Genomic DNA, 20,014 nt, shown 5'->3' on the forward strand with positions numbered 1-20,014 from the left:
TAGACAGCACGACGAGCAGAGCAGAGCAATTCCAATTCGAATCCCATTCCGATTCCCATTCCGATTCCAATTCCCAGACACGCGCCCTGCAAAGGGTTAAAGTTAAAAGATTTCACTCGGCCAATAGGCTAATCGGTGGCATCGAAAATAGCCCCATCGATGTGCCACATCCGAGCCGATCGCTATATCTGCGCCGATTTGGGCTCGTTTCGATGGCCCCGTCGTCATTATTCTTGTGGCAAGAGACAAATGCAACTGTGAGTGGCTGGCGGCAAATGTCGCCTTAAATTAAATTTAATTGGCACTCTGGGGTTTGGCCAAAGCAGCTGTGGGCCAGCAACTGTTTATGGATATATAAGGAATGGCTCCTTCTTATGGTTGAAAACCCCTCGAGCTCCTAAACAATTGCAGCTGTTTTGACAGACAGTTACGCCAAGTCTGTTTGTTTACTCGAGGCGGTTGCACCTGGCTTAGGAATTAAGTAATTACCATTTGGGGGAGGTTAGTTCAGGACATTAAATGTTGGTATTACCGAAACTATTAATCAAATTATGCAGCATTACATGGAAGGACTACATTTATATATTTACATACAAAATAAATTTAAATGTATAATATTGTCTGGAATGTTCTGTAATACTTAAACTCCTTAAATGCATTCTAATTAAGTCTAAGGATCTGACTTATACTTTTGATGGGAAAAAACGTAATTAAAGATAATGGCTTGTTAAACATACATACTAGGTATACCATTAAAAATCTTGATTATCAAATAAAAATTATTTACAGACAGTAAAAGTCAATTAAAATCTACCAAAACAAACATGAAAATAATATACGTATTTATTTAGCGTTTCTCCCCCAAGTTGACAACTTATTAAAGACCTTTTAGTTATGCATATTAGGTCAATATTTTCTAGTTCATTACGGAAATGGTCTCTAGCATGTCCATATGCATATCAGCCAGACAAAACACCCTCAGCTCGCTGCACGTGTGTCTATCCGTGCGGTGTCCCCGAGGATTCCCCCGTTTGTGGGGGTGTTTCCGTGGAAAAGTGTGCAGTTTGCCTAAGGGTTGAAAATTCCAGACAGCCGAAAAAACAGTAAGCATTTCGTTAGCCGGGAAAATCTTGGCGAGTGCCAAAGTGGCTGGGAAACAAAAATCGTTGCGTGAATAGCGGGCAAACCATTTGCGCTGGCCGCGAAAAGTATGCAATGCTATTTTCCAATCGGCTCTTAAGTCACAGTCGCGTCCCCGCGAACAGAAAAGTCGGCAGACCGAAACAGCTGGCTGAATATTCTCTGGGTTTTGGCTTTGGTCTCCGGCCGTTTAGTTTTCTTTCGAACGGCGAGGCGTTTGGACGCATTCGCGGACCGGGAAAAAGAATATCGAAATCGAAATCGTGATTCGAAGTCACCCACGCCGGAGCTTCTTTGACTTCTCTGGCAGCTGCCGCCAAAAGAAAAATAAAATAAAAACAAAGTCGTTTTTATTTGAAGCAGCCGCGCGACGCGCGCTTTTTCGGTGTGTTTTCCCTTTAGCTCTTTAGCTACTTATACATAATAGTGGTTTCTTTGACTTCTGTTTTTGAAAACTTATTTTCGTAGTCACACTTTGCTTTCAGAAATTGCTGCGCGTTTAGTTCGGCGGTGTCGCTGTTATTCTTGTGCCAGCCAGTGTTGAATTTAAAATATTTTCGTTTAATTTGAAAAAAAGAGAGAAATAAAAATACAATCAAATACGTTTTCGAATTCATTGGCGACAGTTGGCCACAAACGAACAAGTGCTCGTGTTTTTACCCTTTGTAAATGTATATGTGTGATTGTTGGTGTGCGCCTTTTGGTTAATGGAGAACGTATAAATAGCAAATAATGAACCCATAATAAATAAGAAGCTACGAGTTGGTGATTAACTGAATAATTATTCTAACCAATTGCCAAAAGAACGGGAAAATCATTAAGCTATATTCGGAACTGCTTATGGCTCAAATAAAAATATTTTATTTTATTTGCATTTTGTAATGGAACTGTGGATAATTAAAAGTGATTTGGAATTTACATTTTGCTTTGATATTTGCGCAAGAAGTAAAGTTGGAATTAAATTAAATAAAATATAATTCAAAGTATTCTTCTTAAAAATATATGTGAATGTTATTAAACTAAAGCGGCTATTCACATAAATAATTTCCTTGATATGTATTTAATAGAATTTTATATTCTTGGTCTATACAAAATCTTTTAAACATTTTAATAACATATAGAAGATTTAATTTTAATAAAATTATATAATTTGGAATGTCCTTTGAATACCCTCCTTTATGTCCTCTTTAAAGCTTACTCATCAATCTTTTCGCACACAAAACACACTGACACACAATCAAACCCACACACAAGATGTGATGTCATCTGGTTTGGTGGCTTCTGCGGTCATCGGTGGCAGCCAAAAGGCGAAATTAAAAGCGAAAACGATGTTGTGACTTGCTGAAGGCGACTGGAGGAAGGAAGCCTTCGGTTCCAACTAGGACTTCGTTTGCCATTCGTCACGTGTTGCATTTGCCTGAAAGGATTCTCGTGACTCCAGTCTGTTTGGGTCTGAAAATGAAATCATCAGCTAGGAGAAGAGAAAAATCAATGGAAATGTAGGGGCAAACTTTTTGGGTTGACGTACTGAAAAATGTGCAATTTTCGCCGCGACTCACTGACGCTGAGACTGAATGGCGACGTGTCCATGGCACATATATATAAAAAGGACAATTGCTTAATGCACTATGCAATCCCCCTCTCTCCATTGTCCTTTTGTTAGTTACCCACACTGTGCACTCGGGTAATTTAATCAGCCAAGCGCTCAATTGACGCCAGGACACCAGGGATAGGAGGATAGGAGGATAGTAACCTTGGTAACTACACAAAACGGCCCACAAACATGAGCTCTGCGTGTGACCATTTGCTGCCCCCTAATGCCAAACGGTGGAGTGGGGGGCGTGGCAGCCGGCAATTTGCTGTAATTTTTATTGACATTTTTATTTTCCACCCATGACGTCGGCATCGTTTCCACTTACCATGTTGCAACTGTTGCGTTTCCTTTTCAGCGCACCACAATTGCACTTTTTCTTCAGCCCATTTATGAAGTTTGCCAGTGGCAGACGGGCCCCTTTCGACTTTTCTTTTTATGGGAATGACCTAATGGCTGCTAAATGGGTTTATGAGTTCGGCGACAAAGTAAATGGAAAGGTATTTCCCAAAACGGTCTTTAGAAAAAGCAACTATAAAATGGATTATTTAATTAAAACGCTATATACGTATTTTGCTAAATGAAATTGTTATTGTTTCTTTTTATTTCTAGCAAAAGTAACTATAATATTTCATTAATTTGTGCGAACAAATTAAAGGTTATTAAGAACAGATAACCCTAGTATTTTGAAAGTGTTTTGATAACATGAAAAATAATCTATTATTCTTTGATTTATAAAAAACTCACAATTGTTTTTAATAAAGCATTCCATTTCAAAAGGCGTTTTAAGTAGCTTAAAAAAGTATCCTTCACGTGAAATATGAGATTGCAAAAATGTTTCTGTATTTTTATTAATGTATGGAAATCTGGACGCCCTTTCCTTTATCACTGACCCAGATCCTTTTACAAATGGTATGATCTATCAATAAATTAAGCAATTTATCATCACCCTAAGTCACCGTAAATCAGCCAAAAAATAACGAAGTTATGGGAGTAGGATTTCGAGAAAATGCCGATGGGGTGGCACAAATGCCGGTACGTAAAACGTAAATATCAACAACCACCCCTTTGCAATAAAAGAAGAAGGAAATAGGCATTAAAACACGCCAGGCGTTGCCGTCAATCAAGCCAAAAGTGAAATCTACGCAAAGAAGGGCCAAGCGCTGTTAAAGGAGGCAGGAAACCACCCCGAAAGGTGGAAAGTGTTAGGAACCACCCTTAGAAAGCATTAGACAACCACCCTGCTTCTAAGAAAGCCTCGAAACTTCAAGACATCTACTCCACCTTCCCATTGCTATTGTTATTCTGCCTTACTTTCGGTGCGAGTTTTTGCTGTTTTCGATGGATACGAGAAATGAAATAAAAACACCCGCGCCGTCTGTAGCTTGAACTTGAATTTGCAGAAAGCAACGCAGTCGATGAGGTTTTGTGTTGCGATCTGTGAAGACAAAAACCCGACAAACAACTTCGGAGCTTAAAACCGGCAGACAAGACATTCTAATGGCAAACAATGGAGCTACACTAATACTTAAAAACAGATCGATGGGCCAGAGGGGGGCGGAATAAAGGCACATAAAACATATACACATATAAAGGCGGTACCTACATTTATTGGTATGGGCTTAATTTGAAACACAAAACCCGAATCAGGCTTTAGATATTAGGCATTCGAGTGTGTCCGCCGTATATGACATCATTTTGGCGTCATCAGCGATAACCTCATCATGATCTTCCGCTGATCTCTCTTTGCTGGTCCGTCGGTTTGTTTGCCCTCGTATCGGAATTATGTTAGCTAAACTCAAATTCTGTGCTGATTTTCCAGAAAATCAAATGGAGCATATATATGCTCCGTGCTGTACACATTGTCGACATTTTGAGCTCATCCATCCGCACATCTGTCGAGGATACTTTCAATGTGTTGTTATTTTATATATACGACATGGCATGTGGGCAAATAAACGAATTCCCATTGATAAAAATAATCCGCAGAACATAAATAAATAATAATGTGAATAAAGAACGAGAGGCAGGGAAATAAAGGAAGTGAACATTTAAATTTCAATTGTTTGGTTTGGATCATTTATTGTTTTTGTTAAAGAAGTTGGTTTATTTATGGGGTTCTTTGTCCAAAAACTGGAATAAATAAACATTAACATTTCTTCGCTGAAATCTTTATTCATATATAGACTACACTGTATTGAGAGTGCACTGTACTTAGTTTGTCTTGGCTTCTTATACATGCCCAAACACTTTTTCTTTATGTGTGTCAAAGCTTTTGCAAGATTCAGATGACTCAGAGACGTCGACGCCTCCTTCGGGCTGTCTCAAAATATATACCTACAAATGTATATATATCCGTTCGGAGAGCAGATACTTTCGGGCTATTTCGGCGACTGTCATGGACCCCCTAGCATTTTCAGTAGCTGTGCTGTTTGTTTTTATTTATGACGCACCACTATTTTGGCGGACCGACGAAACTGGGCCAAACTTTTGTTTGTTCTCTTTTGATTTTTGGCGACCGAGTCTGAGAGTTGTGTCCTGCCAGCTTAACCAATAAGTAAGGCAGTTAAATGCCAGAAAATTTCAATGTCAGACGGCGCCATTGTCAAGTCGAGAACTGCCCACGACAAATAATAGGGATTTGCTATGTCTTTTCCGGCGTCAAAAAAAAAAAAAACAGACAGACAAAGGAAATGTTGTGAACGAACCGAGAACATGTTCAAGTTAATGCTGCATTCGAGGAAATGTTTTCCTGTTTACGAGTATCTGGCGCTTGAATGACAGGCCAACGTCAAAGCCAACTTGTAGCTACAAATGTACCTATGTATCTCCTTTTGTGGGCCTCCTTTGCTGGCGCTCTTGGGGGCCGGTTTCCAGAATTGCATTTGCTGCCATTGAATTGGAAATCAAGTTTTGGGGAAACGTCTGCAATGCGTGACTTGACTCAGTTCGTTCCCAAGACTTTGGGTCGTGTCAGCGCCACCGGGCTCCCCTGACTTTGATTCCCAGCTCCAAATTGGGAAAATCGCAGGTTATCATACGTTTTTGGTGGCCCCACACTGCGCCTGCGCAACTGATGTCTCAATTGTCGGCAGCGCTTCTTCAATTCTCTTTTCGGATAACGGCAATTAGCGGACTAAATAATTAATTGAAACCCGAACCTAAGCGATTACACTTACAGTTCAATTAAATTCCAATTCTGTGTCGCAATCGAGACTTGCGAAACTATTTCAAAAGTGTTAGAAAGCCAGGGGTTGGGGTGGCCTGCACAAATATTTTCACGCTGCAGTGGCCCGTTCCAAATGCATGGGAAAATACGAGGTTAAATGCAAATATCTCATAGATTGAGTCAGCGTGCTCTGGGGAATGATATCATAATTTGCTTGACAGTGGAAAATTGATTTTAAAACCTGACAGGCAAGGGTGTCCTTAGCATTACGTAAATTTATTGCTCATAACTGTCATATATGATATCGTAATTAAAATAATTTTGTTTAAGTAAGAAGGTACTTTGAAAAATAGAACATACAAAATGGGCTATGCATAACAGCTTATAAAAAATAAATATACCTATTGTAAGCTCTCTTTGTCATCGTTTTTTTTATTAACACGATAAGGTGAATGAAGTATAGTAAACTTTAAACTGTGAATTGAAAAGTATTCTTTTCTAAACATGCACGTTCTTCGTGATAAGTAAATTAATTTATCCGAGCCACTCTGGTGTGATTCCAATATACCTTCCAAGTTAATTTTACTCCTCCTCCTCGTTATTCTCCGCTCCGAGTGCTAAAAAGTTCTTTAAATATAGATCGCCCCCAAAAATATTGCGTCAAAACAGGCAGATGATGTCATCGAGTCGGTGCTCCAAATATCTCTAGAGAAACGTAGACGCGAGATCTCTGTTTTCGTTGTCGCTGGGGTCATGACACTAACAAATTGAAGCTGAAATAAGTTTCGGACAGTTTAATGGGTCTTGCCTCACCGCTGACGGCAGTGAAAAGCGAACCACAATTGGATGAGAATATTTTTTGCAATTTATCCACCCACAACGGCTGACCAGTTTGGCAGACAGCTGACCGAGCAGCCGACATGGAAAGCAGACAAGAAGCAAGAATCAAGTGATGTAAACAAAAGTGCAGGAGGAGGCAACAAGTTGCAACTGGCTGCCGGCCGGCCCATTTGCATTCAAGTGCTGGCTGGCCTCCACCTCTCACCACGAAAATCCAAACAAGAATTTAATTCCTCCATTGGCCCACCTGAACATGTGTGGCCCGAAATAATAATAAATTGGTCTGGAGATCTTCCTGCTCCTTTGATGTTTGTATTTTTATCTCGCTTATAAAACTAAGAATTCAAAGCAAACAATTGCGGGAAACCCTCAAAGATATTTGATATTGCTGAAATTTCGATTAGTATTTAAATCGAATAAAATACATTTTTCCTTTAGCAATGTGTTTTGTTTGGATATTTTGGCCATAAAATTGGGGTTTGTGGTCCATATTGAAACTAGATTCTCACTTCGAATATAAACAACAATAAATTCACGCTAGGCCGAAATATTTATGAATTTATTTTTCTGCCTGGTGGCGAAGACACATTTTCTATTTCTGTGTCTCGCACTAATTGAGAGAATTTTCGCCATAAACTATGTGGAAATTATTTCTCCACTGGATTTGTTCATCTACATAACTTAACCTCCGCTCCCCCGTCGAAAATCGGAACTTTTCTAGTTTTTCCCCTTCGCCCCCGGGGAATTGTGACTTGCGTGTTGCTGCCCTATAAATTGCTCAATCATGGGCTCCACTGGCTTTGCATTTGCACATAAATTCTTGTTGGCCTGTAGGAAATTTTACGAATTTTCCGATTCGGGGAAACATGAAGATCTCAGAGGGTCGGGGGTCACTATCCCCGCCCGATCTCCCCCATGCACTTGCCTGGTTTTCCGGCTCCATGGGCTCTGTGTGTTGACCCAATTTCTTCGGTTTTAATTAATTAGCCGGCAGCGAGCACGAGCCAACATATGAGGTGCACCAAGGGGCGAAGGGATTGCGTGTGGCACCCACTTTTGGGGGCGTGGCCAAATACAACCAAATAGCTCCTCAGGGGCGCCTTGTTATGTTGTTATACTGTTAATGGGAATGCGTTTTTAAGTGCATTTCAGACGGTTAAAAGATGCTAAGTAGATCGTAATTTGCTTGAAGACAAGTGGGTGGAATGTCTATAGATAGACTTGATGTGTCTATACTTTGAAATGTTTATACTATGGGCAACACATTGTATTTTTAAAAAATCGAACATATTTTTAGATAGTATTTACAAAGAATAATTTAAAAAGCTTTGTTTCAACATTTTCATTGCCTTCTCAATATAATTTATGAATATTGATATTTTGAATTATAATGTTTGTTGATTGTTATTCAAATAATTAATATAAGTAAACAAATTTTAAATGTTGTTGCCTCCTATAAAATATAAGGCCCGATTGAGCTGGCAGCATTCCAGACAAGCTGTCAACACGACTGCGATTGTGAGTCAGGAAAATGCCTTTATGGCATTTCCATATTGCACGGGGGACTGCCAATGCAAATCTCGCATTCAAAGAGACCTCACACGAAAACAATGAATTATTGCACAACATCATTAGCTCGGCCCTAACGGAAATGGGCCTTATAAACCATAGCCAAGGTTTGTCCCGAAGGCGTGCGATGTCGCCTCACCTTAAAACTCCCGACGCATTCATCAATAAGTCACTCTATAACTTACCCAATTGATTAACGGTGCGGTACGTTTTACGTTCATTCAGCTATAGATTTTCGATTGTGTGGGTCTCTGAGTGTAGGTCGTTCCGATGCAGTAGAAGTAGGGAAAATAAACCAGAACTTCGCTACGTGACTGCAATGTAAACAAACAGAGAGACCCAATTAAGCGTACTAAGTTTACGATACGATCGAAGAAAAATGCCAAAACAAAAATGTGAAGGAAACTTGAAGCTACCGAAACTGATTAGCGTATTGGGAAATTTATGCTGGCCAAATGTCAGAAGGCAATGGTCAGAAAATGTGCAAATTTACCATTTGGTTTACAATTGAAATTAACGCTCGAGCGCAACTGAAATTAAAATGGCTAAGAATGTTAATGTTGCGTTTACTGGCGATCCAGACCATTTAGAGTGCACTGACTGGCCGAATAATCTGGCAGAGGTCCAGGGCAAAAACTGAGACAGTTTCCCAAACAAGCTTTTCCACTTTCATTGAACCTTTTCGAGAGAGGGGCTAGACCTTCAATGACGCTGCACTTGCCGTGGAAATCGGCCCACGTAAGCTCGCGTCGCCCATGTTCGGAGCCAAATTGCTGACACAGTTCGAACGGTCGCACAATTTATGCATTTTAAATGTTAATTAAAGCCGGCACAGTGTGCCCAGGCCCCTGCATCCATTCATAAATTTACCTAAATGCAGGCGGCCTTTGTTGCGGCTTTTCTATTTCTCTGTAGTCGCGTTACGCATAATTAAGCGGTCGGCGCGCTGTCTGAACGCAAGCCTCAAAAAAAATAAAAAAATATAAAAGAGACGAAGTCCAAATAAAAATCAATTGACCCACAATGGATACTCGCAACTTTGTGGCTAAACATTGCAGCCGGGGAAAAATATTAGACAGCGCAAAAACGTAAGTTTTCAGCTGCCGGTAAAGGTGTTAAAAATTGTTGTGCAAACAATGGGAATAAATAAACCACTGCAAGCCCAACCAATTCGATGCTAACAAATACAATTTGCATAAGGCACTGGCAAATATATTACCTCATTGTCTTTGATTTTCGGTCTCTGGCTTTGGCCTTATCACTAATTGACGTTTACAAAGTGACAACTGATAAACAAAGCGACATTAACAGCGGTTTTGTGCGTATACGTATTGTCGTTCGTTGTAATTAAATTTCTATTTTCGTGTAGGTACATTTGTACATAATTACCGAACCGGTGGCGACGCCATCAAGTTTCCCAAAATCAAACACAACATGCACGCAGAGTTCTCACAGTTGGTTTTCATTTGGCAGCAGAAACAAAAGGCAGAGGCTCTGCCTTTCCACCCAAGCGGAAAAGTTGCAAGCGGGCGTGTGGCGAAAACCGAAAAGAAAACTCAGATAATTTGCTCAGGCGGCAAAGCCGTCGATTGGAAAACCAGATAGTGGAAGCACTGGACTTGAAAGGGGTAAAAAAATACCCAAAATAGTTAGGTATATAAGCCGTAGTGAATTTTTAAAGTTATACGCTTTCAAAATTATGAAATTTAAAGAAAAAAAGATCAAAGATCTAATAGAGAATTTTGTATACAAGCTTACAATTTTATAGACTTCTTAATAAACTTCAGAAACAAGAAAATATACAGTCCTTAAAAAAATCCCATTAAAAACATAATAGAAATGTTTTTAAAAATTTCAAACAATTTTTGCTTTTGTAATTTATACAAACACTTTTAATTTTGTTGAATACACATACGTGTTTCGTTTTTTAGTAAGTGGAATGGCTAATCTTCAAAAACTATTTTGAAACAGACAGCGGAATTTCTTGGAAGATGTGTGGGCGTCAAGGGCAGAACAATCTTAAAGATAACGAAATGGATTTAATGCTTAAACATGATTTATTTTGGAAACAGAAAATCAAAAATTTGAAGAGAATTTCCAGATGTTTGTCGCCTGCACAGATATATTCCGCACTATATACCTAACCATATACCGTACTATATACACCAATGGTTATGTGGTTAATTGTCAAAAGCCCGCGGGCATGTAGTTTTGGGGCTAGTTCCATTGGACTGCTCCGATGGCGCCTCTTCCTGCGATCTCGCAACACCCGAGCACGCAATGGAAATGCCAGCCGTGTTGGTTCCCCATTTTCCGGCATTTCTGGGGCTAGCGCCGGCCACTATGTCATACGTAGTGCCCATGTGGGGCAATCACCGACAGTCCAGGTTGTGCGGGGTGTGTGTGTGTGTGGAGCTCGGATTTGGATGGTTTTGTTTGGGGGTTTTTAGTTTTTCTTCTCCACCTATTTTTTTTTTTATTTTTTGGGTGTGTGCGTGCGGGGCGTTTTGCCATTAAGTTGAAACTGAAGCTTCGGTTTTAGTCGTTTTTGTTTTTTTTTTGCTGCTGGTCGTTGGCTGGTTACTAATTTGAATTTCGGTCTCAAACCCAGCGACATTTTTTATTGCTGCTCTCGTATTGTTTTTGTTAGTATTTGGCTTACGTCATGCATTGCTAGTTTGTTGCCTTTTGTTAGGCGGTTTGACCTTTTTTCGTACCTCCGGCTAAATTCAATGCTGATCCTAAGATAAGCCGGCAATATTTTGTATTTTATTCATTGTACGGGCAATTTGTTGCAGCCATCAACTGATAACACAGATTTGTGCTCATCTATTTATAAAAGATTACAGTGATTTTTCCAATGATTCATTAGCCAGTCAAAATATTGTGTTTACTTATCAATTTGTTTGTGTTTAGCTTGACCTTTGGCAAGGCTCTCGTTTCTTACATTATTGATTCGAGCTAGCGGCTATGTAGCATTAAGAGCTTAACACTTAATAAATTGTATGTAAATCAGACCTTGGGGTCTCTCTGAGTTGTTCAATTAGCTGGCGGTTACTGTGAGATTCTGCAGATGGCAGATGGCAGATGGATGGATGCCCATCTGCCTGACCTTCTCCTCCGATTAGGTTGGGTTGCTTCTTTTGGGGGCGTAGATCACACGCAGAGTCAGAGTCAGTCAAATGTTTCGCTTTTTGCTCGGGGTGATGTAATTTGCCTAGCCGACAAGCCAAACAACCGGTTTTGCCGCAAACTACTTAAATCTCGTTTCTTGCCATCCAAGTTCTCTCGCCGGGCTGCGCAGTTGGAAAATATGATAGCCGTCTGGCACTTTCCTTTTCCTTTCCGAGTCCCATTGTCAATGTTGAGGCACCGAGCTCACTTTAAGTATCATCTTGCAAATTGCAATTGCAATTCAGACGGTGAAAGAGTGGGCTTCTTGCTCGACACATGCGTTTTAGGTATTATCAAGCAATTTACTTGTCGAGTGGGTTTAATGCACTGTCTAGTGGTTGCATTAAGCCTACAGAAGGGGCACTTAAATAGAAGAAATAATATGAACAGTAAACAGTAGAATATATAATGGTATTTAAAACCAGAATATATTAGATCTTTAAATTTTAAATACTCAACATAGTTATTTTTAAAGTGTAAATACTTTTCAATGTTTGTTATAACAACGCAGTTATGTGTTTATAAATTGTCCATACAAAATGCAAGATTCATGCATTTTGCCGGAGGCTTGCGAAATGCTATAAAATTAAGTGCAGTTGTTTATTTCACATTTACCCCAGCAGCCTTTGCCTTTATCATAATCTCCGGCAAATAGTTTGCTGATGATTAAAGCTACGTGCCATTGACAATTTCGTTGACAGTTAATTTAAATTTATGTCTAGGGCAGACACATATATATTTCATTACTGTTCTGTTCTGCTGATGCCATTGTGTTCAATTACTCTGTTAGTTTAGTTATGTTGTTGCCCCGCCTGCCGCTGTGCAATGGTGCGTATGTGTGTTATGAATGTTGACTGTGGCCTATTGCCTATTGACACTTGTTTATTTTTGACACCCCATTGTGACACGTATATACATATAGATATAGATATTTATATTTGTAATCGGGGGCTCTGAACGGGCTCTCGAATGATTTTCAGCATGCTGTGTTTGCCCGCCGATTATCATCGATGGGTGGCATCAAATGGCTTGATTGCTTTTTGATATGCCCACAAATTGGTCAGAGCAGCTTCATGTTATAGGGTGCATAAATAGTTTTTACAGCCTCTCGGATCTTGTTGTTTGTGCGGTTTTATTTGGTAGCCAGCAAGTTGGTATTATTTACTATTGGTGTCTGTGACTTTTGTGGTTGCCCGAGGCCCCACTATTTCAATGTCTTTTTTTATTTTGTTGTCTTTTCGTTACATCTCGGAATTGTTAGAAGAAATATGTCTTAACTTGGTTTATTCTTTTTTTCAGAACCCATCCAGTCTGACATGAGCAAGTGAGTCCCAACGATACGAAGAGGAATCATCGAGGAAGAACGAAACCCCCGAAAGGTGGCTTAATTACTGAGATTATACGCAGATAGTTTGTAGCAACCCAAATCGAGAAAATGGGTTTCGTTGCGGAGCACTCCCCGCGAGTCAACAAGACGTTGATATCGCTCAAGTTTGTCGTGTTCTTCGTCATTGCCGGTGAGTCAAAAAAAAAAAAAAAAAACATAGCATAAAAAATGGAATATAATAAATAAACAGAGCTTGAAATAATCTTTGGCACTTCCAATAAATAAAATATGATAAGAACTTGCTTTGGAAATTGCCCTTTTAAATTCTTAAATAATTATAGGAAGAATTTTATTAAATATAGGTATTTTTATTTCCATTGTAGGTCTCTCAGCTTTGCATGTTCTGCACAACACAAAGCCTCTGCTTCTGGGACTGAACTTCTCGGAGTACCGCTTCATCACCATTTTGGCGCCTTTTGTCTCCATTTTGGGTCCCCTGATTGCTGGTCCCTGGGCAGATCGCCTGGCTGCCAAGAACCCGAATACTTTCGGACGGAATCTGCGAGTGCTGACTGCGGCTTTCCTGCTGCTCTCGGCATTAACTTACGCTTTCCTGTTCGCTGTGCCCGATGTTCACCGGCGAGATGAAATCCGTGAGCCGTTGGTCAGTTTTGGCTGCGATGAAACTGGAGGATTCCTCTTCCAGGAGCGCTGTGGCTCGAACTCAAGCTGCAGCCGATGGGATCAGAAGGAGGGTAAAATTAACCTAACCCGCTGCACGTACAGCTGCCAGAATCCCAAGCTCTATGAGCCACTGTACGTGGCCTGGCTGGCCGAGGTTCCCACTCTGGCTCCTTCCACGGAGCCAAGTTCGGAGTTCGACTACGAGGACGAGGGCAGCACTGCGGTCACCGAAAGCCTGCGCACCAGGAGGGACTTGGAGAGCTCGGATCCAGCGGACAGTGCCGGTGTGGAGGCCATCAGTGGCGAGGTGCTCCACCACCGATCCGTCAGACAGATCAAGAAGCCGCCAAAGAAGGTCTACGTTCAGCCACCGCACGTCTGCCTCACCAAGCGCAATGAAAATGGGGAGGAAGTGGTGAAGCACTGCCACGCCTACACCGAGGACACCACCAGCGTGGTCATGGATGCCCTCATGGGATCCGCGATCAGCCAGGAGGAGCACTACGACGACTACGAGGGATGGTGCCAGTACCCACTGGGTGAGTTAAAGGGGAAAGGTAACACTTAAGTAATCAATATAAGCCTAGGGTCTTCACAACATTAAAAAACAAGAAAAGTTAAGAAAATTTATGGCCATTTACTGAAAAAGCAATTTTTTATTTATTGTAAACGCGTTTTTAAAAATTTATAATATAGGTTATGGCCAAAAATTTTTTTAGAAACGTCCTTATAGTAATTTCAAAATTGATTTCTTTTTACAGAGGGTTTCCAATGTCACATACCCGCCGAACAAGTGACCTACATGAAGGACTTCAAGGACTACAAGCAGAACGACAGCAACTGCAAGCCGATGATCGAGTGCCAGGTGGTGAATCCTTACTTTGAGAACAGCGTACTTTCCGACAGCGAATGTACCAATGTGAGTTATTATATTTCATATTGGGTAATATCTTATAATATTTTATTAATTTTAAATCGAATAACCTTAGACCACTGGCAGTGTGGAGGAAACCCTGGTGGGCTACACGATCATCCGAGTGATCGGAGACATCTTCCCCATGGCCGCGCTGACCCTTCTGAATACGGCAATTGTGATCGCAGTGCGAGAAACTTCCGAGGGAAGGGGCGAAGTTTGCCGCCAGTATGTCTGGGGAGCCATTGGCTTTCTGCTGTTCTTCCAGCAACATCTAGATGAGGACTACGCCCTGGCCGCACTCATTGTGTTCATTGTGTGCTTTGTTGTGGCTGCCATAATCCTGCTCTGCGCCTCGCAAATGCCACTGAGTCCGCCGGAGTGGTGGTGGCACACAAAGACCGGAATGCTGGTGGTGCCCATGTCCGCCATCCGGCGGTACAGTCCCGAGATCTTCGTCCTCACACTGGTATCGATACTTTTCGGCACCTTCTGGAGCAGCATCCACAGCTACTTGGTCTGGACCTACTCGCATACAATCTTCGGGGCTCTGCTCCTCATCCTGGTGCTTTTCTTCAACGCGGACAAGTTCATCGAGTACTGCGGTCACTCGAACATCTTCATCGGTGGTCTGGCCATTTATGTGATCAGGTTCACCGCCTTGAGCGATAACGACACCCATTGGTTGACCCTCATCATGGAGTACATCGAGCCGGTGGCAATCGGTCTGATTTGGATCACGATCATTCTGTATATGCGCCATGCCATGCCACGAAAACTTACTGCCACTGGACAGGGCATCGCTGTGTTGGCCTTCTTCGGATTGGGTAGGTGTTCTGCCATACATTTTAAAATATATTAAAGAAAAATACAAGTTTCATATATATTTTATAAAAAATAATTATTATACTTAAATATTCTGTAGAATAATTATTAACTTAACTCCGATTTTGGTTCTTGCTTTCAGGCAAAGGCTTTGGAGCTCTGATTGGACTGCTGCGCGATGAGAAGGATCCCCAGCTGAAGGACTTCTCCTGCTGCTACCAATGGCTGGCCGTCGTGGCCTGTGTTGTGGCTCTGGTTTACTTCGCGATCTACAACCTGATCCTTGCCCCACGTTGCACCGCCAAGCCGCAGCACTCCGAGGAGTTGATCTCGGGATCGGCGTCGCAGAACTTTGGCAATACGGGAACCGGAACCGGAAATGGAACCGGAAATGGCGCTGGCAACGGAGCCGGAAACGGAGCCGGCGCGTCACTCAATGGCAACGGAAATGGCAGCTACTCACCACTGAGGGTTTACCACAACGAGAGAGGGAAGAAGGGACAGTTTAGATACTAAGGATAGAGTGCGGAATCCAGATAACAATGGATAATGTATTCTTTTCATGGATCGCTAATGGTCCGCCTCTCTCAAATCGAGTGCGAATGATATTCTTAGTTTTTAAATGTGTACACCACACGTCATGCTCCTCCACCTATCGCCCCCCGCCCGCTCGAGGGCAACACTGCTAATAGTTTTTAATGCGTATTTTTGCTAAGTGTATACACCAGAAGGAAGAACAACAGAACAGAAAGAATTAGAGAGAAGAGGAAAAATAGAAAACAAACAAAAAAACCTTTTTATAATCGCATGTAGAACTTATTTTATTTGTTATTTAATGCCAACTAAGCGAGTTCATAATTTTAATTGTACCGCAAGGGGGAAGCTGACAGAAAAAAGAAAAGAGCCCAGCAAAGTCATCAACTGCCAGAGTTTAATTTGCAACAATAGCCATGGATACAGCAAAAGCAATAACGACTTCCCCGAACAACACGTCGTTCTCTTTACAACGTTACAAAAATGAAGGCATCAATTTTTAATGAAACATTTGCGTGATTTTACTAAGCATAATATATGATGCACTACGAGCATATAAATGTAACAATAAAACAGAAAATGTAATTATACAAAAATATAATTAATGGTAATTAAATGTTTTCAAATTAAGCGTAATAGCTGCTGAAGAGGTTTTTGTTTTGGGTTGCAAACGGGAAATGGAAATGGCAAGCGGAAAACGTAATGACTGTGAATGGGGAAGTAATTTTATAATAATCTGGGTTGTAATTAACTTAAGTAAGTGTTTTTTTGCTGCTCATATGATGGAGCGCCATCTAGATTTGGCTTTCTGGCGGAAAATGTAAGATTTTCTTATACATCGACCCTTACAATGAAACTTAGCTGTAAAGCTGGCTAAGAATTTCTTTGAAGCTTTTTCCTTTCAAGCTTTTCTTAATCAAAAGCTGTTGTCTTTAAATCCAACGCCTTGCTTAATTATTTGTTTCTTTTTTTCCGCCGCGATTTGCAATTTATGAGTCCAATGAATTGCATTTGCTCAGTCGATGACGTAGCGCAAATATTTTGCCAGCACTTGGACGGCCAATATATGAGTCCTTGTGCGGGAAAACAAGAGCCCAAGGATGGCGGCCTCTTGACCCCGAAGGATGTTGGCTGGCTACTAATAGCCCAAAACTTAAGAGCAGATGGGCAGTTTCACTGGCAGAATATTTTCTTTAATTATTATAAATTTATTCAAAATATATGTTGATATACGTGATCATATTGCATTAAGATATCAAACTCTTAATTATATTATTTTATCATATTATCTATTAAGCTAAAATATAATATTTAAGCACTCATATTAAGGTTTTATATTAATTTTTGAACGAAATGTGTTTTATGAATGCTATTTAAACTCTCAAAAAAAATGGATATAAAATTTAAGCAACCCAATTATTTTTTGGCAGTGCATTTAGTTTCAAGGAAGAAAGCCAGTGACAGTGTCCACTTAACCGAAAGTAAGTAAACACAGACAGGCGGACAGCCACACACACACACACAGGCACACCCCTTGGCTATTTACTTGTGTGTACATATTTAGTTGCATAAAAGGAGTAATAAGTGCGGATTTTATGATGCGACGCGACACAGACACACGCTCACGCACACACGATTGCCTTCCCCCTGAGTCCTTTACCCCCCTGAGTCCTTACTCCCCTCGAGTCCTTCGCCGCATTCGTCTGCCCTTTGACATTACGCACACATAAGCGTAAGCACTCGCTGCATGTGTGGGTGTCAAAGTGACAATAAGCCACTTAAGGCAGCGCGCACTTCATTAGTTTTCTTTATTGATATTTTCACAGCAAGCCAAACAGTTATGAGTAGTTGCGGGCCAGCGATTTAAGCGTTCGACTCGTTCGGCGTCTGATTTTGATGGTTCAATAAAAATAACGCACAAGTTGTTGCTTTAATTTGATGTCTGCTGCATTAAGTTGGGTTCAACGATCTATTTTTAGGAATAAATAGCTTATTAAAATGTGCATACCAAAGCTTTCTTATTCCTTAATACCATTTTATGAAAGTTGCAAGAAACTTTTAATGCAAAGATAAATAAACGCAAGTCTGAACTAAGCACTTTACTCTGACATACAAATATAAAAACCAATTTAACTAATAATTCAACGACACCCTTTTTACGCTTTACAAATGATATTAGTCTACTCCATTTAAATGCTTTTTTGCCGTACCACAGGGCGTATGTGTAATAAACTGCGAAAGCTGCGCTTTGGGGTTTCTGGAATTCCGAATTTAAGGTTTCGTTAACGGGCGGCTTGGTGTCGGTCGGTTGGGGCCTTTGGCCCCTGAACCGGGGTTCTTCTTTCGGTCTACCAGGCAGCAGAAAATCTTGGCAATTAGGCAGTGGCAGCGAAACAAAAGCCCGGCTGAGGGTTAGCGTGTGGGTCTGGCTTGTCTCTTCGGATGGCAGGGAAAGACAGAATTATTGTCACTTGGCACCTCGCAAAAGAAAACAACGGAAACAGCGGGGTGTGGGAAATGTGCGGGGAAAAACGAGATCTGGGGGAGTTTTGCAAGCGCTTTGCCCTATGAAAAATTGCTGTCATTTGCACAGCATAAAAATAGGAAAATTCTAGAGAGGATGGGAAGGAAGAGGGGCAGGGGGATGGGGAAAAGGGGGATTTGGGATGAGGACAGGATGCACACACAGAGACTGCTAACCATAAGTTAACGGAAATCCACAGAACCACATGGCCACATCCACATGCAAGCGACATGGGCGGGCTGCAAAGCACTTGTGAAAAATAACTTTGCACATCGTTGAATTTGGTGTGCAATTTTCCCACCAACTCCATCTCCATCTCCACATCCGTTCCCCATACTACACATCTTCCTCATCCTGTTCTTCCTTTTACTTTTAATTTTGTTTGTAAAGAAAACTCATTTTCATCATTCTGGAGTCGCAACTGCGCTTGTCTTTTGTGCGGCGAGGAGCGGTAAAAAGTGAGCTTCATGTAATTATTTTGATCATTTGCATTTGAGCGGTAGAACTCGCAAAACAGACATTGAAGGGGAGTCGCTTCTCTTTAAGGATTTTACTGCGGCTGTGACCCCCACCCATGTGGCAGTTGCCACCCCTTCATCACACCTTCATCATCATCATCATCATCATCATCAGCGTGGCTGTGGCAATTTATGAGCTTGCGTGCACCTCTTGCAGCTTGCACGTGTGAAAATTGTTTTGCCAGAGTTGGTTTTTGGTTCGCCATGGAAACGCTGCTCCCCAAACCATCCACTAAGCCCCCTCCCCCTCCACCCTCCACCTGTTCTTTGTCTGCCCCAACATTTATTACTGTCGCACATTGTGTCATAATTCCAGCGTGCATAGCTGCACGAATGCACAATTTAATTTTTATGAAATTCCCTCCTTTTGGCTTTCGGTTCATGCATAAACATTCCCTCTGATTTGTGATGTTTACCCACGGCGATCCGGCTCCAGATCCTTGCGCCCTGATGCGTGTCCTCCTGGCTCAAGGAGCGGCGATAAAAAGCTGCCAATTTTATGAAAAATTCGTATCCATTTCAATGCTAATTTGTTATATTGTGGCATTTTTTTTGTTCCTTCGTAGGCGTAAATAAATGAATTTTATTGCATACATTTGTGGGAGCCAGGCTGCCATTTTTTCTTCGCAATTTATTCATTCCAAAAGTTGGTGCTCTGAAGCGAAGCGGTGAAAGTGAGTTGGCCTCATATAATTGAAATATGGCCAGAGGTGTCGCCTCACTGAATGAGTAATACCATTCGACCGGTGCACTGGGGGAAAAATTAGGCTACACTTAATCTAATCTTAAAGGCTGAAATATGAAGAGGAAAACATAAGCATAGGTATGTGTTGAATTTTTATTAAAATTCAAGGTTAAATTTAAACCTTGTCTTCAAATATTATTTATTACTTTCAAATATTTAAATAAGTATTTACCTTTACCTTTATGTCTATATTTCTTCACGTGCCTGCAATAAATTAATTCATTCTCGGCGGCAATCAGTTTGACTGAGTGGCTCTTGAAAATATTGTTCAAGTCTGGAGTGGATGTGATTATCGCAGACCGAAAACACATGGCTGCTCATATCAAAGTTATGCAAATTCCGATCCTCATCTAGCCCTCAAAGCTCTTTGAAATAAATTGGATTAAGCCCTGCTGGCTGGCGTCGGTTCGGTTCGCTTGGAACCCACTATATTCGGGCTATCATTTACTCTAAGTTAGGGT

The 20,014-nt window shown here is 41.1% G+C and overlaps 1 protein-coding gene across 1 annotated transcript; it reads left to right on the forward strand.

Moving 5' to 3' along the window:
- Positions 1–1,335: 1,335 nt before the first annotated feature.
- LOC108093164 lies at positions 1,336–16,402 on the forward strand. Its single transcript, XM_017193115.2, has 6 exons — positions 1,336–1,525; positions 12,783–13,000; positions 13,194–14,033; positions 14,256–14,413; positions 14,484–15,234; positions 15,375–16,402. The coding sequence occupies exons 2-6, from the start codon at positions 12,919–12,921 to the stop codon at positions 15,746–15,748; spliced, it is 2,205 nt and encodes a 734-aa protein (XP_017048604.1). The 5' UTR covers positions 1,336–1,525; positions 12,783–12,918; the 3' UTR covers positions 15,749–16,402.
- Positions 16,403–20,014: the final 3,612 nt, after the last annotated feature.

Source organism: Drosophila ficusphila, unplaced genomic scaffold (genome assembly GCF_018152265.1).
Source record: "Drosophila ficusphila isolate 14025-0441.05 unplaced genomic scaffold, ASM1815226v1 contig_106, whole genome shotgun sequence".
Classification (NCBI taxonomy): domain Eukaryota; kingdom Metazoa; phylum Arthropoda; class Insecta; order Diptera; family Drosophilidae; genus Drosophila; species Drosophila ficusphila.